The sequence below is a fragment of the Saccopteryx bilineata genome, chromosome 1, assembly GCF_036850765.1.
Source record: "Saccopteryx bilineata isolate mSacBil1 chromosome 1, mSacBil1_pri_phased_curated, whole genome shotgun sequence".
In the NCBI taxonomy this organism is placed as follows: Eukaryota; Metazoa; Chordata; class Mammalia; order Chiroptera; family Emballonuridae; genus Saccopteryx; species Saccopteryx bilineata.
In genome coordinates, this window is record NC_089490.1 from 342,991,128 (window position 1) to 343,003,569 (window position 12,442).

General features: G+C 38.5%; 1 protein-coding gene across 1 annotated transcript in view; it reads left to right on the forward strand.

The window, feature by feature from the left end:
• INTS4 (integrator complex subunit 4) overlaps positions 1-12,442 on the forward strand; it is a 166,854-nt gene that overhangs the window by 133,770 nt on the left and 20,642 nt on the right. The window contains exons 19-20 of the mRNA XM_066249569.1: positions 6,319-6,399; positions 9,009-9,139. Of these exons, the coding sequence (XP_066105666.1) occupies positions 6,319-6,399; positions 9,009-9,139 (212 nt within the window). The remainder of the gene's footprint in view (positions 1-6,318; positions 6,400-9,008; positions 9,140-12,442) is intronic.

The following is a 12,442-nucleotide window of genomic DNA, read 5'->3' on the forward strand; positions in this document are numbered from 1 at the left end:
ATGAACAACTAAGATGCTGCAATGAAGAATTGATGGTTCTCATCTCTCTTCCTCCTTCCAGCCTGTCTCTCTCTGTCTCTCTCTGTCTCTCTCTCTCGTGCATGCATCTAGGTCAGTGGCTTTCAGCTTCTGCAGCAGAGTGCAGAATTCTGCTATGAATATAGGCTTAGGATTTAGGAGAGCCCTTCTTACTTGATAAGCCTTTATTTTGGCTGTAGTTCCAAATATTAGTTTTCAAAGTAATTAATGATATTTCTTCAAAGTCAAAATATTCTCACTATAAGATGTATGAGCTTAGGGTATTTGTTTTGGTTTTTGGGGGGGTGAGCAAATTCTTTTTCAGTTTGTCTTTTTTCCTTAATTGAATTTATTGGAGTGACATTAGTTAACATAACTATACAGGTTTCAAGTCCCCAGTTCTGTAACACATCTGTACACTGTATTGTGCGTTCACTCCCCCAAGTCAAGTCTGCAGCCATCACCATGTATCCTCATACCCTCCTCCACCCCCCAGCAATCACCACACTGTGGTCCTTGTCCATGAGTTCCTTTTTTCCTCAAATTCCACCTCCCTCACACACTGCCCCCTACCCTGACATCTGTCAGCCTGCTTTCTATGTATGAGTCTGTCTCTGTTTTGCTTGTTAGTTCATTTTGTTCAATAGATTCCACATAGGAGTGGAATCATATGGTACAATCTTAAGATTTTGTAAGTGTGTATATTCATATAAAGGTGGGTGTATACTCTGAAGTGGGTTGGGATTTAAAGAGCCCTTGTTCAGCAAGATAGATTTTTTTCAAATGTATATACTTGCCTATGCACCCCCACAGTCAAGATATAGTACATTTCTATTACTCCCTAAAGTTCCTCTATTTCCCTTTGCAAACTTGGTTGGCTTTTGCAAGCTTCTGTGAAACAGGACTAGTAATAACTCTACCCGGGTGAGGATTGATAACAAGCAGTGTGTGTGAATGGCCCTGGCCTAGTGTCTGATACGTAGTGAGCACCATGCCACTGTCAGTCTTTTTCCATCTTCTATGGCTTGCTCTTCTCCATGGGAATACAACAGTGCCTTTGAACAGAATCTGCTTTTCCACAGTAGGAAATGAGAAAAGCTTACTCCTAAAAAGAACTATGTTGTTTTCTCAACGTCGTGGATTGGCAGGGGAGGTAAGGAGCCCAGACTTAGAACCTAAGGCAGCAGGTGTTTGGTAGTGGGAGCGGAGCGAAGTCAGTTGTGGCACATCTACTCTCAGTGTACTCTGTAACCACTGGTGGTCTTTAGGAAGAACTCTATTGCAACGCCTCAAAATACAATGTGATGTTATGTACCAAAAAAGCATACAGAATTACTTCAGTTTTCTGACTACAACTATGTAAAAATATGCAGTTGAGAAATGATTGGAAGCAAATTTCTAATACATCTGATAAGATACTATGTTTGGGTCATTTAAAGATTTCTATAGCTATAGTCCAGACCTGCAACTATTATAATAGTTACGAGGTACATGTGACTGTTGAGCACTTGAATGCTGTTAGTTCAAATTGAGATATGCTGTCAGTGCAAAACACACTGGATTTCTTAGACTTCATATTTAAAAAGCATGTAAACCATCAGTAATTTTTTTTCTTAAGTATTTTTTTTTATTTTTAAATTTTATTTAAAAAATTAAATTTAACAGGGTGACATTGATCAATAGGAAGAGTACATAGAACCTGACCAGGTGGTGGTGCAGAGAATAGAGCGTCGGACTGGGATGCGGAGGGCCCAGGTTCAAGACCCCGAGGTCGCCAGCTTGAGCACGGGCTCATCTGGTTTGAGCAAAGCTCACCAGCTTGGACCCAAGGTCGCTGGCTCCAGCAAGGGGTTACTCAGTCTGCTGAAAGCCCATGTTCAAGACGCATATGCGAAAGCAATCAATGAACAACAAAGGTGTCGCAATGAAAAACTGATGATTGATGCTTCTCATCTCTCTCCGTTTCTGTCTGTCTGTCCCTATCTGTCCCTCTCTCTGACTCTCGCTGTCTCTGTTAAAAAAAAAATTTAAAAAAGAAAAGTACATAGATTTCAGGTAAACATTTCTATAGCATTTGAACTGTTGATTATGTTGTATACTCATCACCCAAAGTCAAATCATACTCCATCACCTTGTATTTGTCTCTTTTTACTCCCTGCCCCAAAACCCCCTCCTCTATATCCCCTTCCCCCATGTTCCCCTCCCCCAGTAACCGCTTCACTTTTATCTATGTCCATGAGTCTCAGTTTTATATCCCACCTGTTTGTGAAATCATACAGTACTTTTTCTAATTTACTTATTTCATTCAGTATAATGTTGTCAGTGTCCATCCATGTTGTCATAAATGGCAATATGTCATCATTTCTTATGGCTGAATAGAATTTCATTGTATATCTGCACCACATCTTCTTTATCCAATCCTCTGTTGAGGGACACTTTGATTGTTTCTTTCTATGTCTTGGCTACTCTGAATAATGCTGTGATGAACATGGGGGTGCATGTGTCTTTAAGTACTAATGTTTTGGGGGCTTGGGGGTACATCCAAAGTAGAGTAATTGCTGGGTCATGTGGTAGTTCTAGTCTTAGTTTTTTGAGGAATCACTATACTTTCTTCCATAATGGCTGTACTAGTTTACATTCCCACCAGCAGTGAATGAGGGTTCTTTTTTCTCCACAGCCTCTCCAACACTTGTTGTTACCTGTCTTGTTGACAATAGCCAATCTAACAGGTGTGAGGTGGTATCTGGTAGTTTTGATTTGCATTTCTCTGATAGCTAGTGGAGATGAGCATCTTTTCATATATTTGTTGGCCATTTGTATGTCCTCTTGGGAGAAGTGTCTGTTCAGGTCCTCTTCCCATATTTTTATTTTTTAAATGTTACTGATTTTTTTTTAATTCGCTCTTTTCACTTTTATTTTAGATTTTATTTATTCATTTTTAGAGAGAAAGAGAGAGAGCTAGAGAGAGAGAGAGAGAGAGAGAGAGAGAAGGGAGAGGAGCAGGAAGCATCAATTCCCATATGTGCCTTGACCAGGCAAGCCCAGGGCTTTGAACTGGCGACCTCAACATTCCAAGTTGACGCTTTATTCCTGCACCATCACAGGTCAGGCCCTCTTCCCATTTTGTAATTGTATTGTTTGTTGCTGAGCTTTGTGAGTTCTTTATATATTTTGGATATTAATCCCTTATCAGAGCTGTTGTTTGCAAATATCTCCCATTTAGTTGGCTGGATGTTTTTGTCCATTTCTTTTGCTGTGCAGAAGCCTTTTAGTTTGATATAATCCCATTCATTTATTTTTGCCTTTACTTCCCTTGCCTTTGGGGTCAAATTTATAAATTGTTCTCTTCAGCCAAGGTCTATGAGTTTAGTACCTGTTTTCTTCTATGTAATTTATTGTTTCAGATCTTATATTTAGGTCTTGGATCCATTTTGAATTTTTGTGCAAGGGGAACAAACTGCAGTCAAGTTGCATTCTTTTGCATGTGGCTTTCCAATTTTCCCAGCACCATTTATGAAGAGCTTTCTTTTCTCCATTGTGTGTTTTTGGCTCCTTTGTCAAAGATGATTTGTCCATGTATATGTGACTTTATTTGTGGGCTCTCAGTGGAATACCATTGGTTTTGTATGTCTGTTTTTCTGCCAGTACCATGCTGTTTTTATTATCGTGGTTCTCTAGTATAATTTGAAGTCAGGTAATGTGATACCTCCAGTTTCATTCTTTTTCCTCAGGGTTGCTTTGGCTATTTGGGGAATTTTATGGTTCCATACCAACCTGATGATTTTTTTTGTTCTATTTCTTTAAAAATTGAAATTGGGATTTTGATGGGGATTGCATTAAATTTGTATATTGCTTTGGGTAATATGGCCATTTTAACTATGTTGATTTTTGCAACCCAAGAACATGGAATCTTTTCCCATTTCATTGTGTCTTTTTCAATTTTTTTCAATAATGTTTTGTAGTTTCCAATATATAGCTTCTTCACATCCTTTGTTAAGTTTATTCCTAGGTGTTTTTTGGGTCTTGTTTTGGTTTTTTGCAATTGTAAAAGGAATTGTTCTTTGGAGTTCTTTTTCTGAAGTTTTGTTGTTGATATTTGGGAAAGCAATAGGCTTTTGTATACTGATTGTGTATCCTACAACTTTACTGTATTGGTTTATTGTTTCTAATAGTTTTTTGGTGGAGTCTTTGGAGTTTCCTGTATATAGGATTGTGTTATCCGCAAAAAGCGATATCTTTACTTCTTTCCTCATATGGATGCCTTTTATTTCTTTCCCTTGCCTGATTGCTCTGGCTAAAACTTCCAGAACTATGTTGAATAAGAGTGGAGAAAATGGGCAGCCTTGTCTTGTTCCTGATTTTAGTGGAAAAGCCTTCGTTATTTCACCATTTAGTATGATATAAGCTGATGGTTTGTCATATATGGCCTTTATTATGTTGTGGTACTTTTATTCTGATTTTATTGCATGTTTTAAACATAAAAGGATGTTTTAGCTTATTAAATGCCTTTTCTGCATCAGTAATTTTAAAAATATTGATGACATAGTGAAATGGTATTCTCTTGGATATACTGGGTTAAATAAACTATTGTTAAAATTTTATTTTATTTTATTTTTTTCTTTACAGGGACAGAGAGAGAGAGTCAGAAAGAGGGATAGATAGGGACAGACAGGAACGGAGAGAGATGAGAAGCATCAATCATCAGTTTTTCATTGTGACACCTTAGTTATTCATTGATTGCTTTCTCATATGTGCCTTGACCGCGGACCTTCAGCAGACCGAGTAACCCCTTGCTTGAGCCAGCGACCTTGGGTCTAAGCTGGTGAGCATTTTTTATTTTGCTCAAGCCAGATGAACCCGCACTCAGGCTGGCAACCTCAGGGTCTCAAACCTGGGTCCTTCCACATCCCAGTCCAAGGCTCTATCCACTGCGCCACCACCTGGTCAGGCAACTATTGTTAAAATTAATATCATATTTTTACTTTTAAAAATGTGACTGCTAGAGAATGTAAAATTACATACAAGGCTTATTTTGTTTCTATTGGACAGTGTTTATCTAGGTTTTTTTGTAATGTCATTGGATTATGTCTATAATTAAGAAGGACTGTGGCCTGACTGATGGTAGTGCAGTGAATAGAGCATTGACCTGGGACACTGAGGTCCTAGGTTCGAAACCCCAGTGTTGCTGGCTTGAACATGGGCTCATCTAGCTTGAGTGCAGGCTCACCAGCTTGAGCATTGGGTTACCAGCTTGATTGTGAGATCATTGAAATGATACCATGGTTGCTGGCATGAAGCCCAAGGTCGCTGACTTGAGTCCAAGGTTGTTGGCTTGAGCAAGGGGTCATTGGGTCAGCCTGAGCCTCCCAGTCAAGGCACATAAGAGAAGCAATCAGTGAACAACTAAAGTGATGCAATTATGAGTTGATGCTTTTCATCTCTGTTCCTTCCTATCTGTCTCTTTCCCTCTCTCTTTATCTCTTTCTCTCTCTCACTATTAAAGAAGAAGAAGAAAAAGAAAGACTGTGGAAATTAGGAACTATAAGCAGAAGTTTAGACAAGAGTGAGATATGGGGCCATATAGATAATAGAAGAGAGATAGGTTAAATCTGTGGCTTTAAATGATAGTTTTGACTGTGGAAAGCCTAAGAGAGAGTGGAATCTAGGAAAGCTTATGCCAGTAAGGTGATGGGACTGTTCAAAGAATAGTGAGCATGTGGCAAAGAAGAAAGAACTACAATCAAGCAAGGATGGTCTAGGCAGGGTAGTCCAGTGGCTCTGGGAACAAGGAGAGCTCGGAGTCTTGGAAGCTGGCTTGCCTAGACATTCTGGTGACACCTTCATGGCTCCTGTATTCTGCTTGCATACACTAGTCCCAGACATAGGGCCTTTGGGCTAGGAATTGGATTGAATGGGGAGGAGTTCAGTTTGGCCGAACCATTGGTCTTCTCCCTCTTCATAATAAGTAGGACTTACTGGCTTAAAAGAATAGCCCTGGTCAGATTGCCTAGTTGGTTAGAGCATCGGCTTGAAGTACAGAGGTTGCCAGTTCAAATCCCAGTCAGGGCACATACAGGAATGGATTGGTGTTCCTGTCTCTCTCCCTCTCCCCCTTCCCCTCCCCCCTCCCCTTCGCTCCCTTCCTCTCTGGCTAAAATTAGTAATAATAATTAAAAAAAAGAATAAGACAAGAAAGTCCTGATCACCATAGATTTTCAAAGCAAAGTAAACATGTAAGTCTCAAATCATGTGCTGGTCTTTGTGACCTCTGTGTTCTGTCCTCTCTTGATTTGTCTGTAGGCATTACAGGAAAAGCTGTGGAACGTGGCCGCCCCTTTGTATTTGAAGCAGAGTGATTTAGCCTCAGCAGCAGCAAAACAGGTAAGCTAGCTGAGACCTTCTCTTCAGTAGATCTTTGCCCAGGAATTGTCTCATTCGCGTCAGAGCCGTAGGCATTCACATGGCTCCACAGCTCTTCTTTGGCCTGCCCAGTTTCAGCCTATGGTAACAGAAGTAAGTGATATGAGGCACAGCATAACTAGGGGTCACAGCGCTGGCTGTAGAGTCAAGGGACCTGGGTTCTAGTCCCAGGTATGCCTCTAATTTGCTGGGTGATATTGAGCAGTCTACTTAAACTCCGTGGATTTTTTTCTCTTCTGTAAAATATGGCATTTCAATTCCTAAGATTCTTTTTGCTCTAAAATATCAGCTTGTATTTCAGATATACTATAATCTAATAAATACTATCATAAATCTTTTATCTGAAAATGTAGCTGAACTAATTTTCACATTGTTTATATTTTTGTCTACATTTCTTGAATTTTAAAAGGTTCTTTTGTTTCTTCTCAGTTATCATTCCATTTTATTTATTTTGAGTTTCTTTCTTTCTAGCTTTGAGCAATTTCCCTTCATTCTTACTTACAGGGGTCCTCGGGTTACGACACAGTTCCACTCCTACGACAGTGACGTAACCCAAATTTTGGTGTAAGTTGAAACCCACCCTAGCCTAGCACAAACGGAACACTTGTGCTTTTAACAGTCCAGAATGGTGTAGGTCAGCGTCCTGGGGGACGCCAGCCCCCTCACTCATATGCCGCGTCACTGCGTATATTCTGCTGCGCACAACCACACTAGGTCCGATGGCATAAGCCAAAACACTCACGTCTCGATCTTTTAAAGTTTTTATGGCAATGAGCATCATAAACTCAAAATGTTGTATGTCAGGACTGTTGTAACCCGAGGACCCGTGTAATGGGATTTGGATAGTTGGAAGCTAATGATGATAACTGTGATTGCTATATTAGAATTCACTAAATGATTTCAAGTTTATTTTAATTAACCCTCACCATAATCCAATTAGGTAGAAATAAGTATTAAGTCCATTTTAGAGGTGAACTAATTAAAGCTCAGCAAGGTTAAGTTCATAGATCTATAGGTAGTAGAGTCAGCGATTTGAGCCCAGATCCTCTGATTCCCAGAGTCTGTTTTCTTTCTACTACTCTACTTGGTATCTCATTTGGTCTAGTCTGCTTCTCAGACTTGTTACGGGCTTACTGTAAGGGAGTAGAACTTAATGACTGGAGTCCCAGAATGGGAGGGAGGGGACCAGAGAGCAGTAGTCTGGAAGAAAAAGAGGAAAGAAATGACAGTTGCTGCGTGCCTGGTATGGTGTTAAGCTCTTTCCATGTCCCATTTAATCCTTTAAATTTTATGATGTTGATACCGTTTCCTCCCTATGTACAGATAGGGAAACTGAAGTGCCATGTGATTAAGTATCTTATCTTAGTTAGTTGTAAGGAGAGCCTGGAGTCATTCCTCTGACCCCAAAGCCTTTAAAGGCAGGCAAGCACAGAAGCGGAAGGGGAGCATCCTTTGGATAGGATTAGCTGATTTGGCTAGAATACAGCAAGAGTTTAAGATACACTGGGCTTGAGCTGAGGTCATAGACATTGTTCTCTGCACTTATTCCAAACTCCAGCCCCTTAGAACAGTTTGTCTGAATGAGCAGTTCGTGGTTCCCGATGCTACATTCTTGAGGACTTTTCTTGGGAATTGGGTTTCCATATACAGCATATATTCATTTGTTCCCACAGCACAGTGACTTTGCTTTAGGGTAACAAGCAGTGCTTTACAGTTTTATTGGTGATTAAACTTCCTTTTAATAATTTTATGTAGAAATTAAATGGGGTGACATTAATCAATAAGAGTACATAGGTTTCAGGTAAACATTTCTATATAAATTTTCATATCTTCACAACATCAGTGAAGATGATTTTATTACCAGAAGAAAGTCTTTTTTTTTTCAATTGACAAAGTAATCTATTTTATTTTTTGCAAGACATTACCAAAAGTTCTATACATTTCCCTCAACACTTAACATTAGTTTCTCTCAACATAGGCACTTAAAAGTCTCAGTTCATAGCCCTGGCAAGTGGCACAGCGGATAGAGCATCGTCCCAGAGTGCCAAGGTCACTGGCCCGATCCTGAGGTCATTGACGCAATTCCCGGGGTTGCTGGTTTGAGCCCCAGTCAGTGCATGTTTGAGAAGCAATCAGTGGGCCCACAACTAAGTGAAACGAGTTGATGCTTTTCTCTCTCTTTCTCCCCCCTCTCCTCAGATCAAATCAATGGGGCAAAAAGTCTCAGTTCATAATTAAATATAGGCATAAAAAGAAACTCAGCTCAGAATTTCACCTACAATTCTATGCTGCTTTCTAGATAGATTTGATTATTTTTTAAATTTTTTTTCTTTTTATTTATTCATTTTAGAGAGGAGAGAGAGAGAGAGACAGAGAGAGGCAGAGAGGAGAGAGAGACAGGGGGAAGGAGCTGGAGGCATCAACTCCCATATGTGCCTTGACCAGGCAAGCCCAGGGTTTTGAACCGGCGACCTCAGCATTTCCAGGTCGACGCTTTATCCACTGCGCCACCACAGGTCAGGCAGATTTGATATTTTTATTGCTCGTTAATTATTACCTTTTCTTTGTAGATCATGGAAGAGACGTACAAAATGGAGTTCATGTACAGTGGTGTGGAGAATAAGCAGGTGGTGATTATACATCACATGAGGCTGCAGGCCAAAGCCTTGCAACTTATAGTAACGGCACGAACCACTCGGGGGTAAGATCTGCAAGCAGCCCAAAGTGGTGGCATGGTCCTTTTATAGACATTCAGAGAGCTCACCAAGGCTACTGATAAGTGAAATGATATTAAGGAAATATTAGCTAAGACGTATTAGTATTCACTCTTTCAGATATTCCAGGTTCTGTTCTTGGATTAGATTAGATCACTGGAAAAACTCTGTGGTTCTTTATTGCCTAGAGCACAACATAGGACTTCATCTGGGACCATGGACATTCTGTATGGTCCTTGATAGATTTTTTTAAAGAATTAGTACCAGGAACTACTTTCTCTTTTCTGAATGGACTAGTAAACTCCCTCCAAGGCAAATTAAGAGAATACACTGTACAGTAAGACTGCCTTGTTCAAATCCTGACCTCTCCACTTATTAGTTGTTAGATTACGGACAGGTTTTTAAACCTTTCAGTTGTGTTGTTTCCCTTTCTGTAAAAGGAGCATCTATCTTACAGGATTTCATGAAGAATGAACTGGATAATACATGTAAAAGCACTTAGCATAGTACTTGGTACATAGTAAGACCTCAGTATAGCAAGCTATTAGACTTTCTGATAATGAGAATTGCCATATTCTTCAACTCAAAAATCCACATATTTTAACTTCTCTGAAATCAGATACTGTGATGTTCTGCCATTGTTTGATTGAAAGTGTTTTATTTTGTTTGTTTCATAAAATAAAGATACATCTTTAAAATGATGGCATATATGTGATACAGTACAGTATTTATGTAACTTGTTGCCAGATTGAAGGCACATCTGATGCTTAGTTCAGCCATTGTTTCAATCTATAAAGGTGGTATAGAGAAATAAACATGGGTGTTTAAGCAAGCACTGAAAAATACAAGGGCAGAAGGAATATTCCTACAATTGTTTTATTTCTTCACTTATCTTGATAGTGCTCTGATATAATCAGATGGTAATTTTATCATAGAGCTATCCATATATTCATTTATCAGATGTTTAATCCCTACTACTCAGTCACAGTTGAGAAAAGATAGGTGCTTGTGATAGCAACTATGCTTTTTATTTAAAGAAAGGAGATGTAAAAATAAAAAAAGAAAGCAGATGTATTTTTCAGTTTATATATGATTATTATAAAAATTTAAATATTGCAGATTAAGTGAAGGTTCTCTAGTAATCTACCTCTTTTAGAACAATTGTCAACAGATTTTTTCCAAGCCAGATAAAGTGTAGGTTATTAATGTGTGTGTATTAACATAAATCAAATTATAATATACCCTGCTGCCCTGCCTTTTTTTCTTTTCATTCAAAAAGATATGTCATGTTTCTATGTCATTATATAAAGATTCTAATGTATCTGGTTATTACTCATGCTGTATTATTCAATACTTTATATTTTTCCATTTGTATACATTTCTGCTTCTATTTTTCTTTCTTGATTTTTGGTTGATCGATTATTTTTTTTGTCTTTTTCTTCTTCCAGGGATTTAAGAGTTCTGTACCCCAATTCTAACCATTCAAGTGAGAGGCAGAACGTAGTTGTCAGAGGGCTATGGTGCCTCATTGAATGGGTTCAGATATTGACTCCACCTTTGCAAATTTAGTAACCTTGGATAAATTATGTAAACCTTCTGTGTCTCTGTTTGTTCCTTATAAGTTAAACTGGAATAATAATAGTACCTGCTTCTCCCTTATTGGGTTATTGTAAGGATTAATGAATTTTATATTTAAAGCCCTTAAAATACCATCTGGCACATTCAAAGTGAACACTTGATAAAAGTTAGTTCATATTAGTTGTATAAATAGTATTTTCACTTATATATTTTTAATAAACATTTTGAATTTATACTTCTCGGCATAAAAAAATTAAATAGAATTTATGGCCACCTCTATTAAGGTCACCTAAAATGAAAGTTTTAGCCTGACCAGGTGGTGACACAGTGGCCTGAGAGGCTCGCTGAGGAACCCTGCAGTTGCCAGCTTGAGTGGGGTCACTGGCTTGAGTATAGGATCATAGACATGGCCCCGTGGTCGCTCGCTTGAGCCCGAAGGTTGCTGGCTTGAAACCCAAGGTCACTGGCATGAGCCCAAGGTCACTGGCTTGAGCAAGGTCACTGGCCCTGCTGAAGTCCCCTGGTCAAGGCACATATGAGAAAGCAATTAATTTACAACTAAGCTGTTGCAGCTTTGAGTTGATGCTTCTCATCTCTCTCCTGTCTATCTGAAAATAAATGAAAGCTTAATGTGCTTTTATTTAATTATCTCATACTATTTAACTTGGAATTTAGTTTCAGCTTATTATGTTTTCATAATATAGCTCTTGTTTTAGGAATCCTTTCTTATTTTAAGGATTCTTTCTTAAAATATGCATTAATTTTTATGCATAATCAAAATTATTTAGCGCCACTTTGCTTTCCATTGTTCTTTTTGTACCACATTTGACTTAAAGTTTCCTCTTCTCATTCACTGTTTATTTGACTGGAGCCCATTCTGCAGTAACGGTTTTCAGACTAAGTGTGTATGTAGCGCACGCACTGAGACCTTGCATGTCTGAAACTGCCTTTCTTTTGCTCTCATACATAAATGGAATTCTTTCAGAACTCGGTAAATATTGCTTGTTGCCTCTTAGTATTTAATTTTACAGTTAGAAGGTCTAATGTCATTCTGGTTCTCTTTCCTTTGTAGGCAGCTTGTTTTTCCTGGCTCAAAGCTATAAACTTTTCTTTTTCTTTTTAGAATTCAGAAATTTCACCAGGATATGTCTAGGTATGTGTTTCCTTTCAGTATTCTTATTGACCTGAACTTGATTGGGACATTGAAGTCTCAACTCTGTTTTTATCAGGGTTTTGTTTGTTTTTCCCTCTCCATTATTTTTTTAATCGCTACTTCTTCCATCCAGTCCAGTCTCTCATACTGGATGTTATATCTTCTGGATCTATTTTCTCTGTATCCTTTCTTTCATAGTTTTGTTTGTTTGTTGTTTATTTTGCTTTTCTACTCTATATTCTGAGTAAATTTCTCAATATGCTCTTTTAATTTACATTTCCGCTTTCATCATTTTTCCTCCTATTATTCTTTGACTGTTGATTTTATTATTATGATAGTCCTCCTTTTCTGCAGGGGATACATTCCAAGACCCCTTCGGGATGCCTGAAACCACAGAGTATTGAGCCCTGTATGTACTGTGTGTTCTCCTATACAAACATTCCTTTTCACGTAGAAGAAGCATTTTTTTTAACATATTTGGATTAACAGCATTACTGCTCTGGTGCTTTGGAACCACTATTAAGTAAAATAGAAATTATCTGAACACAAGCTGATAATG